The sequence below is a fragment of the Mustela erminea genome, chromosome X (assembly GCF_009829155.1).
Source record: "Mustela erminea isolate mMusErm1 chromosome X, mMusErm1.Pri, whole genome shotgun sequence".
In the NCBI taxonomy this organism is placed as follows: domain Eukaryota; kingdom Metazoa; phylum Chordata; class Mammalia; order Carnivora; family Mustelidae; genus Mustela; species Mustela erminea.
In genome coordinates, this window is record NC_045635.1 from 43,550,640 (window position 1) to 43,568,935 (window position 18,296).

At 41.1% G+C, this 18,296-nt stretch overlaps 1 protein-coding gene across 1 annotated transcript in view; it reads right to left on the minus strand.

Moving 5' to 3' along the window:
• Positions 1–328: 328 nt before the first annotated feature.
• Positions 329–18,296, minus strand: part of DGKK (diacylglycerol kinase kappa) — a 182,360-nt gene continuing 164,392 nt past the window's right edge. Inside the window, exons 19-28 of the mRNA XM_032331531.1 lie at positions 12,283–12,379; positions 11,899–12,006; positions 11,133–11,246; positions 10,660–10,794; positions 9,242–9,402; positions 8,560–8,701; positions 7,454–7,540; positions 3,481–3,591; positions 1,966–2,089; positions 329–641 (exon numbers count right to left, since the gene is read on the minus strand). Of these exons, the coding sequence (XP_032187422.1) occupies positions 580–641; positions 1,966–2,089; positions 3,481–3,591; positions 7,454–7,540; positions 8,560–8,701; positions 9,242–9,402; positions 10,660–10,794; positions 11,133–11,246; positions 11,899–12,006; positions 12,283–12,379 (1,141 nt within the window). The 3' untranslated portion in view covers positions 329–579. The remainder of the gene's footprint in view (positions 642–1,965; positions 2,090–3,480; positions 3,592–7,453; positions 7,541–8,559; positions 8,702–9,241; positions 9,403–10,659; positions 10,795–11,132; positions 11,247–11,898; positions 12,007–12,282; positions 12,380–18,296) is intronic.

An 18,296-nucleotide genomic window follows, 5' to 3' on the forward strand; every position in this document is an offset into this window, starting at 1 on the left:
CATTGTAACAGGCAAGTGGACAAGCCCCCAGGACCTAATTTTCATCTTAATAAGCCAAGTAGAAGAGACCTCCTGAAGTTACAAGTTGCAACTGGCAGGGATTGGGGGAGAAACAACCAAGCCTGGCTGTCCTCATCCCTCTCCTTATCTCCCTGAGAGTATTTCTTTCTTTCATTCATTCCCTAGCATCAACAGTTTCTCTGCTTATCAGAGAAAACTGTTCCCAGATTCCCTGAAGAGGTGAACTTTCTTGAATCCTTTGTAGATCCCAGGCCATTCATAATGAGCTCTACCCAGTTAAAAACTGTAGTTGCTCAAGATGCACAGAGAAGGAGAACTGAACAAAACAACTCAGAACAAGAATCTTTGGCCAATGAGAAAATGTAAACCTCTAAGGAGACCTGATTGAGTCCAGGAAAATCATATTAGTGTGAAGAATTGGAAGATCTTTCTTGGTGGTGCTCATGTTTATTCTGAAATAATTTAGTCTAGCCCATATTGAGGTTTTCAGAGTTTTGTAGTGGAATTCCAAACATTGTGAGTTCTCCTTCCAGCTTTTAAGGACTACAGTTGAATTGATTATGTTGGAGGATCATAATCTTTTGCTTTATCTTCATGACTTCTGTGATGCCACAAACGTCCTTTAGAGAAAAAACAAGTATAGAAATAATGTTAGCATATTGTCAGATACCCAAATGTATGGACCCGAAAGAGAGCCAACAAAGAGTTTGTTAGGAGACAGACTGGTTTGTTGTTATTGTACCAACCATCTCTAAATCATCCAAGAATACCAGCTGTCACCATGTGAGCCAAACACAAATGGGATGAGTTCTCTGAACATGATAATCTGTGGAAGTGCTATTGACCCCTTCAGAGTCTTCTGAAAGACTTTGAAATACCATTCCTCCTAACGAGAAGATTCTTAGGAAATTGAACTAGTTGGACCAAACCTGAGCTTGATCCAAGAAATTCTCTCTTGGCATCTGTGCAAATTCTCATTTCCTCAGAAACAAACAAACAGCCACCCTCCATCCCTTCCCCTCCCCCATGTCCACTGTTGGTATATCTCTCAAGCTTCCAGGTTATTTAGGCCCAAAATTTAATAGAGATCATTGACATCAGAATTGGTGTAGCTGACAACTCTAGGAGAACCTTCTTTTGAGCCCCACTGACATATCAATTATGCTTAATTCCAACTCCAAAGAAGGGATGGAACCAAAATTCAAAAAATGAAACAGAAAAATTGCATCTCTAGGGATTTTGAGATAAGGAAAAACAGTGTTTAGATAAGTCATAGAAACTATTCTTCACCCTGTAGGTGCCTAGCACTGATATCTCAACCCATCTCAAACTATATTGCTTTCTGGAGCACATACACACACAAAGCTTGTAGCTGTATTTGATTGGGAGAGTGATCTAAGTATGACTATTTTGTCATACTTTATCAACCAAGGACATGAATGGGTCAAGCAGAAAAGTGACTGCCTGGTCTCATTTTTCTCTTCAGCTATCGGTATCACAGAGACCACATAGCAGGGTTCCTTCTCAGGGTCTTCCCACTGTCCATATCACTTTTTAAATCACACTTTGTCTAAGAGGCTGCTTGGAATTGTCTAAGGTTGGCTCCCAGCCCATCTCCTCCATTACCACCATATCCATGAACATTTCTTTTTTTAAAAAAATATTTTATTTATTTATTTGATAGAGAGAGATATCACAAGTAGGTGGAGAGGCAGGCAGAGAGAGAGGAGGAAGCAGGCTCCTCACTGAGCAGAGAGCCCGATGTGGGGCTCAATCCCAGGACCCTGGGATCATGACCTGAGCCAAAGGCAGAGACCTTAACCCACTGAGCCACCCTGTCGCCCCTCCATGAACATTTCTAATGTGAGCTCTAGGTCCCTGGGAAGTACCTGGCTGTTGGGGAAGTCTTCCTGACCACTATGCTTGTGGAATGGGAACACTTACCAAAAAAACCCTGGACTCCTTGGCCTGATTTAGGCTTGTCTTCCTCTTCTAGCTTCTTCTTCCCCAACTTGGGGAATTTAACTTTCATTCTGGTGCTTCTACTGTCAGTGTCTGAAGATTTTTCCTGGAAAACCATAGCAAAAGGAAGGTCAAAATTAGTTGCCTAGCATTGAGAAACAATTCCTAGAGGCCTAGTAAATTGGCGAACAAGGATGGCTGCATAAAGCAGATAGATGTGCTATCCATCCAAATGTGGGAGACTAGTCCCTTGCCCTACGAGGGCAAATGATCTTTACCAAGATCCCACTCTGTGCCTGTTCCTTGCTAAATACTTTAATAATTGTTCTCATATAAGCCCCCAAACAACCTTGCAAAGTGGCTATTATCATCCCTATTTTAGAAATGAGGAAGCAATGGCTTGGAGAGGTAAAATATTTTGCCTGAGGACATGTGGCTAGGGATTGGAAGGGTGAGATTGCTAGGACCACTGCTAGCTTGAATGGCACCTCTGCACGAATTAGAAAAAAAAAAAAAGCAATTGATTTGATGAGCTAAAGCAAACTTCCTTGGTCAAGTACCTTCACAAAGAGAAGAACCTGCCTCACAGGCCACCTTCTTCCCTGTCTGGAATGCAAAGAGGGTTCTCCCTACATAGCTCTTAATTATGAATGTGGGTTCTCTGATCTACAGATCATGCGGGCTCTTTAATTCCCGCTTAGCCTCCCAGCCCTCTCATTCCTGCTAACGTGTGCTTATTTCACCACTGATCTTAGTAAAGCATAATTCCCAGGTTAACTTTGTTACCAGAAAATCCAGCCAAACACTTTCCAAGAAGCATTGGGACTTTTATCTTTTCAAGATATTTATACCTCCAATCCTCTCCATTAGAGAGAGTATAAACCTGTCCTCCTCCTCTTCCTGATTGGACTCTCCAAAAATGACAGTATCCTCACAGTTATACTGCAGCCACTCTTGCCATGCTTGATTTTCTTTTAAACCACACACCTGTTAAGGGAAGGCACTGAGCCTGCTATCCTCCCAGAGTGGGAGGGACAGGAATCAGCAGAGAGAGGTGTTTTAACCACTCACATGGCCCAGGCACCAACCATTTAGAACAGATGTTGGCTGCAAACAACTGGTATTGGCCATAATGTTATGTGGCAGATGAAATCCAGTTCCTAGTAGCAGGTATTGGGCAGGGAGGGGGAATTGTGACCAGAGGACAGTATGAAAAAACCAATCTTGTTTATTCTTTGCTGATCATCTCCTGCCACAGAGTAGCTCTTATTTTGTTTTTGTTTTTTTTCCCATGGTCATCTAATTTTTCAATGTGCTTTCTACCATGTCCTCTCTGCTTATGATGAGGAGATGGGAGGAGGGCATTCCTTCAAGCTCAAGCTGAAAGCCACTACTGGACACCTTCTGCTACATCAGTCACTGTGTACTGGCCCACACTGGAAGGAACCAAGGAAGAAGACCTCTTCCTCTTTATTTCCTAATCCCCAGTTAACACACCTCTGGAACAAGGATTGAATTCATCCATTCAATCTCGGATAGCTTTTCAAGCTGCTTATTCATGGTTTCCAGGGCAGTTTGAAGTGTGGCCTCATCCTCAGCATTTCTCAGCTGGTAAAGACAAGAAAAAGAGTGAGTATCCAATGCCCAACACCTTGCCCTCATAAGGTCTGGCTCTCTCCTACACTCCCAGGCCACCATGCTAGTGTCCACGAGACCACAGGGTGCCAACTTGTATCTCCTTTGGTCATGGGATTAGTGAAAGGTATAGCTAGCTCTTTACTTTCTAAATAGGGAGATCTAGGAAACAACCATATTGTGGTAATTTCCTTGGGGCTGGGCATGCTAACAGTCTGGCAAGCAGAGAGGCCTTTGACCAGTATCAATGATCACTTGAGTTATACCCCTACAGCTCAGGGTCCAGAACAAGGGTCTTACCCCTGACCCTCAAGTCCCCAGAGACATCTAATTGTCCCCCTAAATAACAGCTACCAATTTCTAGTACATGCTGCATACCAGGCATTTTGCATACATGATATCATTCTATCTTCCCAACAACTTTATAATACTATTCTCTATAGACAAGAAAACAGACTCAAAGAAGTTTGGTGCTCAAGATCATGTGGCTAGATAGAACCTCAGATCTGTTTAACTCTATAGCCCATCCTATATACCACAGTGCCCAGGAAAGATATGTGAGGTGGTTAGATGCTGGGGGAAATCTTTATTATACAGTTACCATAATTTAAAGGCTCCTTTGTGAAGTAAGGAGAAGGCTAGATAGAGACTGGCTTAAATTTTCCCTTTCTGTCAAAGAGGGTCTGCCTCCCCAAGCTGTGTTTCTCTCTTTACTTATCTCTTTATCATCTATCTATCTATCATCTATTTATCTATCTATTAATTTTAGAAGATTTTATTTATTTGTCAAAAAGAGAGATATATATATATAGAGAGAGAGTGAGAGCGCACAAGCAGGGAAAGCGGGGGGAGTGGCAGGCAGAAGGAGAAGCAAGCTTTCTGCCAAGCAAGGAGCCCAATGTGGGACTTGATCCCAGGACCCTAGAATCATGACCTGAGCCAAAGGCAGATACTTAACCAACTGAGCCACCCAGGTGCCCCCCAAGCTGTGCTTTAGCCCCTAGCTAGTCTCTCTTTGTAATTTAGAAATGTGATCCAGATGGCTTGTCTTACAGGTTCAGGAAACAAAGCTTAAGCATTCCCTAATAATCCCCATAACCCACAGGATGAACTCTGTACAGTCCATGTGAGAGTTAAAATGAATTCTTCTGGGACCATCTTCCAACTCAGAAGAACCAAGTCCTGGATCCGCAACATAGCTGAGATAGTTGTGTTCCATTAAATGGTGATTTGAGAGAACAGATGCATGTTGCTATCATCAGCCCTGACATACTTTCCAGCCCACCTAACTTGGCCTCACCTCTCCTCCCTGTCATATACTTTACTTTCAATCTGGCACTCATGTGGCTTCTAGCTGTGCATGGGCCACTTGATGCTCCAGCCATAAATGGAGTGTTGCCAACTATCACAAAATGGATGGCAGGTAAATAGGTGGGGGATGGGGTTGGAGATTATGGTCAATCAGAATAGGATATGAGAGAAAAACAAGTCAGTGCTGACAAATAATCTTTTGCTTTACAACTAATGATTTAAGACAGTACAGAGTATCTCAGATGCACAGAACATGTGTGTGCACATGGGGGTAAGATGGAGGATAGCACATGTCAGGTAGAAATGGCTATCACTTCAAGGTAAGGGAGAAAGGGCATACTTACCAGCAATGCTCAAAAGGGGTTTGGTAGTCAAACCCAAAGCCACATAGGAGAAAGAAGGATTTAGATCCCTGGAAAATCATTTCTAATCATAATAGGAGAAAAAAAATGGCTTCTTAATGACTTCCTGTTTAGCATACAGGGACTCAGGCTTTGAAAAATTCTAGGTGGTGGGTTTGAGTCTCATGCTCTATTCTCGTATCCTTCTGGCTCTATAGGAGACCTTTTTCAGGACTCTCTGAGGTAATTGTGTGAACTGACTCAGAAGACTTCATTGCTTATTTCTTGGTTTCTGTTCTAACACATCACTGGCCATAGTATAAGTGAGGTTTCCAAATAAAGAAAGTGGCGGTTACTGGGTAGGATTTACTTCATCATAAATCTACATCCCTCTGACGCTGAGCTGCTTACTGCCCTCCTTCTTCAAGGGGAAGAATAATAACACCAAAATGAAATAAGCTTTATTTCCATGCCACCTCTGACGTAGCCTTTTTGGAGATACATGATCATTCTTAGCTGCTGCCTGCCCCTGGTCTCATTTGGATGTGTGTATGTGTGTGGGGGTCCTTATCATATCCTCAACCTGTATTAAGTGTTGTATATGCTCAATTTGGGTTGTTGGCTGGCACAAACCAACTTTCATGCCATGAGCTTCAAGAAAGCCTGAATGGCAATGAGAGGCCAAGATCTCATATTTCCTGCTGTTCGGATTGCAAGGCGACTGAGCTCTGCCTATATATAGAAGGTACTTGTGTTGTTGTTGTTTAAGGCTGAAAGATTCTAGCTTGGGGCTCAGATGCTGGGAAGGCCTGGCCTGATTGCTTTAGCCACTTTGCCGCCTGTGCAGTGTGCCAATTAGATGTGCAAATGGAAAAGGGGAAGTGGATGCACTTCTTGCAATATCAACTCAGACACCCCTCTTCAAATAAACCTTAATTAGATGAGAGGCAAGAATAGCACCTGCCTCAGGGCTTTAGCAGCCAACCCAAAAGTGGGGTGGTCACGATCAGTTGACTCATCAGGGCACACTCGTCAAGTGTGCCTATAGGGTTTGCATTATGAGAACCATTCAACTATTCTTGTAGCTCAAAAACTGAGCTTCAGTCCATTTTCCCTAACATGAATAAAATCTACCATGTATCAGGCTGCTTCTAGTGCCAGGCCAGCTATGCACTTAATATACAATAGTTAATTTAATTCTCACAACAACCTGGAGATGTAGAGATTACAATTACTATTTCATAGATAAAGAAACCAAGACCCAGAGATGTGAGGTTGATTCACACAGCTAGTGTTAAGGATTCAATTGTGTCCCCACCACAAGAAAGATATGTTGAAATTCTAGCCCCCAGAACCTAAGAATATGATCTTATTTGGAAATGCCATCATTGCGGATGCCATACTCCATACTGGTGTAGGGTAGGTACCTGATCCAATATGACTGGTTTCCTTATAAGAAGATGGTCATATGAAGACAGAGACACATGGAGAATACCATGTAAAGATGGAGGACTGGAGTAATGCATCTACAAGCCAAGGAGCACCAAAGATGGCTGGCAAGTCACCAGAAGCTAGAAAAGGCAAGGAAGGATTTGCCTACAGGTTTCAGAGGGAATATGGCCCTGATGACATGTTGATTTCAGCTTCTAGCCTCCAAAACTGTGAGACAATAAATTTCTGTTGTTTTAAGTTACCAAGGTATCAGCACTTTCTTAGAGCAACCTTATGAAATGAATGGAATTAATGAGTGGCAGATTGGAGATTTGAACCTAGTGCTTCCCACTAGTCTGTATTGTCTTCCCATATGGTGACAAAGGTATATGGAAACTTGGGAGATATAGAGCAGCCCAAAAGAGTTCACCCCCTTCTACTGAACCTGTGTGAAGTATAATGAGAACACCCTACTTTTGATTGGCCTGGTCTGGACCTAGGAGACATTTACCAAAGGAGAGGGAGAGACTTTTCTTCAAGGATATGGTAGTCACTATGGATTAGCATAATGGTGAGTTGACACAATCAATAACAATCAATAATCCTGGGTGAGGATGACAAACAGGGACTACCAGGTAAGCACCTGGCCAAAATGTTCTACATGTCTTCCAACACCCTAGAACCAAGCATAGACCATAACCATGTTCAGATGGAACACTTTGCCCTCCCTCATCCCAACCCCCTCCACTCACCAAGTTTTCATCCAGGAAAGCTTTGGTGTCATCGTAGAGCCCTTTAAGACTAAATGTAACATCTACTGCATCATTTCTGCTTAGAGTCTGAGAGAAGAAAGGAAAAGAAAGGAAGGGAAAGGACAAAGACGGAGGAGTTGTTGGTTAGTAAGCATGCAGCTGGCTTTTCTGTAGGAAGGTAGGAGCAGGCTAGTAGGATGTTGCCATAGGTGAAAAAGTAATATTCAAAATATAGCACGACTAGTACAGCATGGACATCAGCCAATCAGAACTGACATAACCAGAGCTGTCAACTACTGGTACAGCTGTATTTGTGTGTTCTACAAAGTGGTGTAGCACACCTTGGCATTTGGCACCATTGATTGACTGCGGTGGATATAGTAAAATAGGAAATATGTAAACCAGAGAGTAAATCTGAGGCTACTTGTTTCTGCTACACTAAAACCTCCTTTCCCATGGGAGGTGAGATTAGGACCAACCACCCTTTTCAGAACTCTGGGCTTTGAGCTCCAGGCCTCCACCAACTAAGTCTGGTTGAAAATAAATAGGCAATCCATGTTTTAGGCAGCCTTGATCCTATATGTGGCTCTTTTGTATTGTTTGTCTACCACTAAAGTTACTTTTTTAAAAGAATCACTTAAATTTTCTGGCAGTGAGTAAAGTCATGGGTCAGCACATTTAACATCAAATATCCCAATCTGGAAATTTCCCTGAAGAGGGAAACCAAGGCAGCCTGGTGCTCAGGTTTCCATGGCAGGCATCACTATAAGAGTTTATAAAGGCATCCACTTGGGATGAGGAAGTTCCAATGCCAAGTTTCTCTCTATCCATTGGCTATTTCTCCCACGAGGCCAGTATTGTTGATAGCTCTCAGGAAAAGGGCTAGCTCTCAGGCTGATGAAATCTGCTATGGAATTTCCCCAGTAGCCACTTTCATTTGTAACGAGTTAAGGAATACCTCTATTCCCTGTCTATTCTATCGATCAGTTTCCTGCCATATCATTTGCCCAGTTTCTCCACGCAGCCTCTGGCTCACTTTTCTTCACTTTCATCCCCCTTCCTACTTGGTTTGACTCTTTTTCTTCATCTGCCCCTTCCTTTCTTACCTCATTGGGAATGCAGGAAGCTGCACCTGCCTCATTGCCACTATCTTGGCTGTAAAATATATCATTCAGGATGTTAGCACTGGCATTCACAGAATCCATGAGAACAGACACATGCTGGTGGACTTTACTCAGGTCAGTAAGTCTGTAATAAAGCAAGAACAAATAAATGGGTCTGGAAATTTTTAAAAATCTTCTGGCTTGGGGTGCTGGAGATGGTTGAGACAAAGGTAGAAATGAGAGCCTGGGTACCTGGGTTGGGTAGCTAACTAGGCCAGAAAATGTTTCTGATCTTTTCTAGGTATTTGTCTTTGTCCATCCTTATGTCACCTGAATTAGATACCGGGTACTTTGGGAGAGCGGGAGGCCAGGCTAGAGAAGGGAAGCTGACTCCAAGAACTCTGAGGCCCTCTTGATATTTAAGGGCAAGTATAAATATTCTTAGTCCTCTGGGTTTGGGGCATCAGGAGATCAAATGAACCTCTGGAGCTAAAGGAAGAGGTCCAAACTGGCTTATTGCTGAGCACAAAGATCCTCCCTGGATCGTCAGCGTCCCTGCCAATCTTCAGAGCTCTGGGAAAGACTCCTTTCTGAGGCCAGGCTCCCTAGGAGCCAACAGACACAGGTTAACTTCTCCCTAACTGTTCTTGGGAATCCCACCCTGTATCTGGACCAGTCTGCTTACCTGCTGATGAGGTTTTCTGCAAGTCGAGCTAAGTGCTGCATTTGGGCATATTCCTCATCAGAGAGGCTATCCTGAGATTCCTGGGAGTCCAGATGAGGTTGAGAGGCAGCTTGAATTTCACCATGCTTGCACTCCCACATTTTCATTGAGTTCTCAAAGTCCTGAAAATAAAGATAGTGGCAGATCCTTATGATCACTATAGCTTAGAGGGTACTTGACAAATCTGTTTGTGAGTCTGATATTTGTGGGGATAATGGGTAAAGGAGAAAGTGACCCCACTCATTCTTCTATACACTCATCTACAAACCTCCACATCTATCCTTCATTTTATTCACTGTCCCTTTCTTACTAGGCACTGTTAATTTTTATTGTTACTGTGATGTGTCTTGGGATCACATGCTTCAGTCAGATAGATGTTAACCTTCTAGATGCTCCTATATGAGAGTATCATAATCATAAAACAATGGTGCATCTTTCATGTTCCTTTCTTTCCCAAATCTAGGCCATATGTTATGATGCATTTTTTAAAAAGATTTTATTTATTTATTTATTTGAGAGAGAAGTGAGCAGGAAAAGTGGGGGCAGAAGGAGAGATAGGAAAGGTAGAAGCAGATGTCCTGCTGAGTGCGAAGCCTGATATGGGGCTTGATCACAGGACCCCAGGATCACAACTTAAGTCAAAAGGCAGCTGCTCAACAAACTGAGCCACCCAGGTGCTCCTGTTGTGATGGACTCTAGAGCCAGACATACATAGTTTAATTTTGAATTGTGCTTCTGTCACTCACTGGTTGTGTGATTTTTAGCACACATTATTTAACCTCTCTGGTTTTCATTTTCCTCACCTGTAAAATAGGCACAAGAGTATCTACCTCACAGGATTGGTGGGAGGACCTACTTGAGAGAATACATGTGCCCGGCACAAAGTAGGCTGTTTGTAAACCAGACTTCCCCTCCCTTCTCTATTGTTATTTCTACGGATAGTTCATGGGTCAGAGTGGAAGAAAGGTTCCAGGTGCTGAACATCTGATCAATAATGGCTTCTTTCTAGCTTTAGATGGTTTGACTGCAGTAGGTGGCATTTGCAAATGCAGCATTTTCAATCTTAGAGGAACTTAAAGACCATATTCAATGAAGAATCTCTTGTTGAAGGAGATATCTCCATAGCTATTTGAGGCATGTAGTTCTCTGTGCAGTGGTGGGAGAGGAACAACTTTGTCCAAAACCAAAGGAGAGAACTTCCTGTCTCACTGTCTTGGAGAGTGGTTTGCAAATGTCTGTATATAATAGAATGTCTCAGAGAGCTTATTGACAAATGTAATTCCCAAGTACTACCCATCTGCATTCTGATTCAAAGTGTCTGGTGTAAAAGGTGACAGCTATAGAGGAGACAATAAAAGAGAAAGGTGAGACTTTCTTACCCGATCTCTTGTCAACATTTGGGCAGCATTCTTGTATCTAATCTTGATAAGGCCTGGCCTCTGAATCCAGGCCTCTCCATCCACCTGCACTGGGATACCTTCTTCACCATCAATGGTTATCATCACCTCATGGCACTGCCAGAGAAGAGGGAGCATGGAGGAGAAAAATGAGGCCACTACTACAGATCAATATGATAATCTCACAGTAATGGCCTTAATGTGTATCTGAAGGAGGACTGGCATGGATGTGAATCAGATTATCTCAGGGAAAAACACCTGTTTCCTATGGGCTTTTTGCTCCTTTTGGACCCTATGACTTCTGTCTCCAACCTTAGCCAGCATGCTTACCACCCACCAGATAACTTCTCTCCACCCTGGCACTCTTAGACCCAGTTATTTTGTGGGACTACTCCACATTTTAAGTTGTAGCTCAAAGCCCAAACTTTTCTGGTGCCCACCCAACCCTTGCCTACCTGGGCGATGCGATGATGATGCAGGTTAATGATACGGGACATTGCCATTTGTACAGAACCAAAGATAGCCACTACCTCCAGCTTCCCATCATCTATTGCAGGAGGCTCATATTCCTGAGGAGGAAAAACTGGGTCACATATCCCACCTTCGAGAAACCATACCCTGACTATCACAAGCACATATGCTGTGAAGGCTCCTGGTTAGAATTTTTCTAGCTCATGAAGAATGGAAAAACTACATATTAAAAGGGGAAAGATGAGGTCAGGAAACCAATCTGGGAAAAGGGCACCAAGATCACAGTTTTTAACCCCTTTTGAGATTACAGCTCTTAGCTTGTTCCTCCCTGTCCAATCTAGCATCATAAATCCCCAAGGTCAGTCCCACTGTCCTCATGATCTTCTTGGGTGAGCTCAGAAGAAAGGACTCATGGCCAATTTTCCAGGTGGTTTTATTGACAGAACTCCTTGGAGAAGAGAAAACTTTTAAGGATCTTTCAGTCTTGAGGAATAGAAAATTCAAAGTCTAGGCAACACCTAAGAATTGATCTGATTCTGAGGTCTTTGGTTGTTGATTCTTGTGTTCTGGGATTGTAATTGCCTTTAAAAAAAAAACCCCTGATCACATAACTGAGCTAATAAACGTCCCCAGTCTATCTCCCATTCCCCCACTGTCTACTTTCTATACCAGTCATTCCAGCAACCCTTTCTGAGAGACCTTATAGGGGGTCAAGCCTTTTTCCTTCCTTGTTCCTTGTTCCATACTCACTGCAGTTGCTGTGCTGCTTCCCCAAAAGTTGACACCTCCAGCATAGCTGGTAATGTTGAGCACTACAATGCCCTGCAGGTTTGGCAAGGAGATAGCTTCTCCATCACACTGAAAGAAAAGTGTAGTTCTCATTGGTTAGCCGTTCAGATACCAGTGCAGAGGGACATTTACAGAGATGGGGGAAGAGCTCTGTTTTATCTTCATGTTATCATTTTTCTTATCCATAAAATGGAAATCTGTCTTTATGCCTTCCTCCCATAAGCTGTGAGGGAAGATCAGAGTTAAAGCTTGGGGAGAGCCAAAGATAAAGGGGAAAGCTTATTCCCAAAGTAATGAGATTTCCTTTCTACATGTCTAGGAAGTACTGCCCCTTTTTCCACTCACCTCCAGGTGTACACGTTCTTCTAGTTTCCTGTAAGAGCGATGGAAAAGTTCCTTGCTCCCCAGAAGGCCATACCACATCTTGTTCTTAAAGCGGCTACTATAGGGAGGAAAGGGTAGAGAAAGGTAGTCAGAAGGTGAATAATATAAATGAAGAAAAGCAAGAGGAAACACCAACTTTTTCCTCAAGTGCCTTCCTTTTTTAAAAAAAAATTTTTTAAAATTTCAGTATAATTAACATAAAGTGTTTTATTAGTTTCAGGTGTACAATATAGTGATTTAACAATTCTACACATTACTCAGTACTCATGACAAGTGCACTCTTTAACCCCATCACCTATTATACTCATCCCCTCTGGTAACCATCAATTTATTCTCTATACTTAAGAGTTTATTTTTTGGTTTGTCTATTTTCTTTGTTCATTTGTTTTGTTTCTTAAATTCCACATATAAATGAAATCATATGGTATTTGTCTTTCAGTTATTTCATTTAGTATTATACACTTTAGATTCAACCATGTTGTTGCAAATGGCGAGATTTCATTATTTTTTATGGCTGAGTAATATTTCATTGTATATCTATGGAATGGGTATCTTTATCCATTCATCTAAGGATCGACACTTGGGTTGTTTCCATATCTTGGCTATTGTAAATAATGTTGCAATAAACAGAAGGATACATATATTTTTGGATTTAGTGTTTTCATTTTCTTTGGGTAAATAGCCAGAGTGGAATTACTAGATTATATGATAATTCTATGTTTAATTTTTTGAGGAAACTCCATATTGTTTTCCAGAGTGGTTGCACCAGTTTGCCTTCCCAACAGTGAAAGAGGGCTCCTTTCTCCACATCCTCGTCAACACTTGTTTCTTGTGTTTTTGATTGTAGCCATTCAGATAAGTGTGAGACATTATCTCATTGATGTTTTGATTTGCATTTCTCTGATGATTAGTGATACCGAGCATCTTTTCATGTATCTGTTGGCCATCTGTATGTGTTCTTTGGAGAAATGTCTGTTCACATCTTCTGCCCATTTTAACTGGATTATTTGTTTTTCTGGTGATGAACTGCATAAATTCTTTATATTTTGGATACCAACCCTTATTGGATATATCATTTGCAAATATCTTCTTCCATTGAGTAGATTATCTTTTTGTTTTGCTAACTGTTTCCTTTGTTGTGCAAAAGCTTTTTATTTAGATGTAGTCCCAAAGGTTTATTTTTCCTTTTTTTTTTTTTCCTTGCCAGAGGAGACATACCTAAAAAAATGTTGTTACAGCCTATGTCAGAGAAATTACTGCTTGAGCTCTCTTCTAGGATATTTATGGTTTCAGGTCTCATACTTAGGTCCTTAATCCATTTTGAGTTTATTTTTATGTATGGTGTAAGAAAGTGGTCCAGTTTCATTCTTTTGCATGTAGCTGTCCAGTTTTCCCAACATCATTTGTTGAAGAGACATTTCCTATTGCATATTTATGCCTCCTTTGTTGTAGATTATTTGACTATATAATCATAGGTTTATTTCTGGACTCTCTATTATGTTCCATTGATCTATGTGTCTATATTTGTGCCAGTACCATCTTCAAGTGTCTTCTTATAGAGAGGAGTCATGTTGAATGGTAACTGGACACAAGAGGGGATGCTAGTGTAACGTAACTTGAATCCTTATGCAAATACCTATTGAAATGGGTTCCTGACCTCTGGAAGCCTCAGAATCACCTCAGTTTGTTGCTTTTCCTTGATTCTGATATCAGCTCAGACTTGGAAGACACAGGCTATATTCAGAAAGCAAATTCTTAAACTATGAGCATAACTGGTTTATACACACCAGCTAGTCTGGCAAGTGCTATTCCAGGAGCATAAAATTTCAGCAGCTTGAGATCAATTTCATTTGAAGCATATGACTCTTATACTGCAATATATTTGAAATGTAAAATTTCTGGCAAAGTGAAAGGATTTTTCAAAAACCTGTATATTAAACCAGTGCCATAGAATAGAGCTAAGTATACAAGGCAGATCATAGAGGAGCCAGTAGAGGGAATATGGGACAGGCAAAGGATGTCAGGAGACTTAGGGTGGAGGTGGGAAGGTCAGGGTTCTACTGACTTAAGATCTCTGATAAAAACAGGCAGGGGCTTACAATCACTATAGAGTTTGGATAGAGTTTACTATGAGTTTTTTTTTTTACTATTTTAATTCTTTTACTGATATTAAATCAGATGTATGTATATTTTAATAAATACAGTACATAATCATTCTTTGTTATTCTTGTATAGTATTCCAGACCTTAAGCTTTTATGCCTGATTATGATGTGGATGCCTAAAAAAAGTAATAGAAGTGTTGTATTTTATAGTTACTATTATTCCATGTACTGTATAATGAGATATATTCTTCCATTGCACAAGCTTCCTCTTGGTAGTCATCAAGGCAATTTAGAAGTATGACCCTTGAACTCAGTTTACTTCCCAAATTCTTCACTCACTCAGCCTCTTATTTCTTTAATTTTTTATTATTATTATTATTTTTTTTATTTCCAGCATAACAGTATTCATTATTTTTGCACCACACCCCGTGCTCCATGCAATCCGTGCCCTCTATAATACCCACCACCTGGTACCCCAACCTCCCACCCCCCGTCCCTTCAAAACCCTCAGATTGTTTTTCAGAGTCCATAGTCTCTCATGATTCACCTCCCCTTCCAATTTCCCCCAACTCCCTTCTCCACTCTAAGTCCCCATGTCCTCCATGCTATTTGTTATGCTCCACAAATAAGTGAAACCATATGATAATTGACTCTCTCTGCTTGACTTATTTCACTCAGCATAATCTCTTCCAGTCCTGTCCATGTTGCTATAAAAGTTGGGTATTCATCCTTTCTGATGGAGGCATAATACTCTATCCCCAGGGGTACAGGTCTGTGAATCACCAGGTTTACACACTTCACAGCACTCACCAAAGCACATACCCTCCCCAATGTCCATAATCCCACCCCCTTCTCCCAAACCCCCTCCCCCGAGCAACCCTCAGTTTGTTTTGTGAGATTAAAAGTCACTTATGGTTTGTCTCCCTCCCAATCCCATCTTGTTTCATTTATTCTTCTCCTACCCACTTAAGCCCCCATGTTGCATCACCACTTCCTCATATCAAGGAGATCATATGATAGTTGTCTTTCTCTGCTTGACTTATTTCGCTAAGCATGATACGCTCTAGTTCCATCCATGTTGTCGCAAATGGCAAGATTTCATTTCTTTTGATGGCTGCATAGTATTCCATTGTGTATATATACCACATCTTCTTGATCCATTCATCTGTTGATGGACATCTAGGTTCTTTCCATAGTTTGGCTATTGTGGACATTGCTGCTATAAACATTCGGGTGCATGTGCCCCTTTGGATCACTACATTTGTATCCTTAGGGTAAATACCCAATAGTGCAATTGCTGGGTCATAGGGCAGTTCTATTTTCAACATTTTGAGGAACCTCCATGCTGTTTTCCAGAGTGGCTGCACCAGCTTGCATTCCCACCAACAGTGTAGGAGGGTTCCCCTTTCTCCGCATCCTCGCCAGCATCTGTCATTTCCTGACTTGTTGATTTTAGCCATTCTGACTGGTGTGAGGTGATATCTCATTGTGGTTTTGATTTGTATTTCCCTGATGCCGAGTGATATGGAGCACTTTTTCATGTGTCTGTTGGCCATCTGGATGTCTTCTTTGCAGAAATGTCTGTTCATGTCCTCTGCCCATTTCTTGATTGGATTATTTGTTCTTTGGGTGTTGATTTTGCTAAGTTCTTTATAGATTCTGGACACTAGTCTTTTATCTGATATGTCATTTGCAAATATCTTCTCCCATTCTGTCAGTTGTCTTTTGATTTTGTTAACTGTTTCCTTTGCTGTGCAAAAGCTTTTGATCTTGATGAAATCCCAATAGTTCATTTTTGCCCTTGCTTCCCTTGCCTTTTGCGTTGTTCCTAGGAAGATGTTGCTGCGGTTGAGGTCAAAGAGGTTGCTGCCTGTGTTCTCCTCAAGGATTTTGATGGATTCCTTTCGCACATTGAGGTCCTTCATCCATTTGGAGTCTATTTTTGTGTGTGGTGTAAGGAAATGGTCCAATTTCATTTTTCTGCATGTGGCTGTCCAATTTTCCCAGCACCATTTATTGAAGAGGCTGTCTTTTTGCCATTGGACATTCTTTCCTGCTTTGTCGAAGATTAGTTGACCATAGAGTTGAGGGTCTATTTCTGGGCTCTCTATTCTGTTCCATTGATCTATGTGTCTGTTTGTGCCAGTACCATGCTGTCTTGATGACGACAGCTTTGTAATAGAGCTTGAAGTCCGGAATTGTGATGCCACCAACGTTGGCTTTCTTTTTCAATATCCCTTTGGCTATTCGAGGTCTTTTCTGGTTCCATATAAATTTTAGCATTATTTGTTCCATTTCTTTGAAAAAGATGGATGGTACTTTGATAGGAATTGCATTAAATGTGTAGATTGCTTTAGGTAGCATAGACATTTTCACAATATTTATTCTTCCAATCCAGGAGCATGGAACATTTTTCCATTTCTTTGTGTCTTCCTCAATTTCTTTCATGAGTACTTTATAGTTTTCTGAGTATAGATTCTGTGTCTCTTTGGTTAGGTTTATTCCTAGGTATCTTATGGTTTTGGGTGCAATTGTAAATGGGATTGACTCCTTAATTTCTCTTTCTTCTGTCTTGCTGTTGGTGTAGAGAAATGCAACTGATTTCTGTACATTGATTTTATATCCTGACACTTTACTGAATTCCTGTATAAGTTCTAGCCGTTTTGGAGTCGAGTCTTTTGGGTTTTCCACATATAGTATCATATCATCTGCGAAGAGTGATAATTTGACTTCTTCTTTGCTGATTTGGATGCCTTTAATTTCCTTTTGTTGTCTGATTGCTGAGGCTAGGACCTCTAGTACTATGTTGAATAGCAGTGGTGATAATGGACATCCCTGCCGTGTTCCTGACCTTAGCGGAAAAGCTTTCAGTTTTTCTCCATTGAGAATGATATTTGCGGTGGGCTTTTCATAGATGGCTTTGATGATATTGAGGTATGTGCCCTCTATCCCTACACTTTGAAGAGTTTTGATCAGGAAGGGATGCTGTACTTTGTCAAATGCTTTTTCAGCATCTATTGAGAGTATCATATGGTTCTTGTTCTTTCTTTTATTGATGTGTTGTATCACATTGACTGATTTGCGGATATTGAACCAACCTTGCAGCCCTGGAATAAATCCCACTTGGTCGTGGTGAATAATCTTTTTAATGTACTGTTGAATCCTATTGGCTAGTATTTTGTTGAGTATTTTCGCATCTGTGTTCATCAAGGATATCGGTCTATAGCTCTCTTTTTTGGTAGGATCCTTGTCTGGTTTTAGGATCAAGGTGATGCTGGCCTCATAAAATGAGTTTGGAAGTTTTCCTTCCATTTCTATTTTTTGGAACAGTTTCAGGAGAATAGGAATTAGTTCTTCTTTAAATGTTTGGTAGAATTCCCCCGGGAAGCCGTCTGGCCCTGGGCTTTTGTTTGTTTGGAGATTTTTAATGACTGTTTCAATCTCCTTACTGGTTATGGGTCTGTTCAGGCTTTCTATTTCTTCCTGGTTCAGTTGTCGTAGTTTATATGTTTCTAGGAATGCATCCATTTCTTCCAGATTGTCAAATTTATTGGCGTAGAGTTGCTCATAGTATGTTCTTATAATAGTTTGTATTTCTTTGGTCTTAGTTGTGATCTCTCCTCTTTCATTCATGATTTTATTTATTTGGGTCCTTTCTCTTTTCTTTTTGATAAGTCGGGCCAGGGGTTTATCAATTTTATTAATTCTTTCAAAGAACCAGCTCCTAGTTTCGTTGATTTGTTCTATTGTTTTTTTTGGTTTCTATTTCATTGATTTCTGCTCTGATCTTTATGATTTCTCTTCTCCTGCTGGGCTTAGGGTTTCTTTCTTGTTCTTTCTCCAGCTCCTTTAGGTGTAGGGTTAGGTTGTGT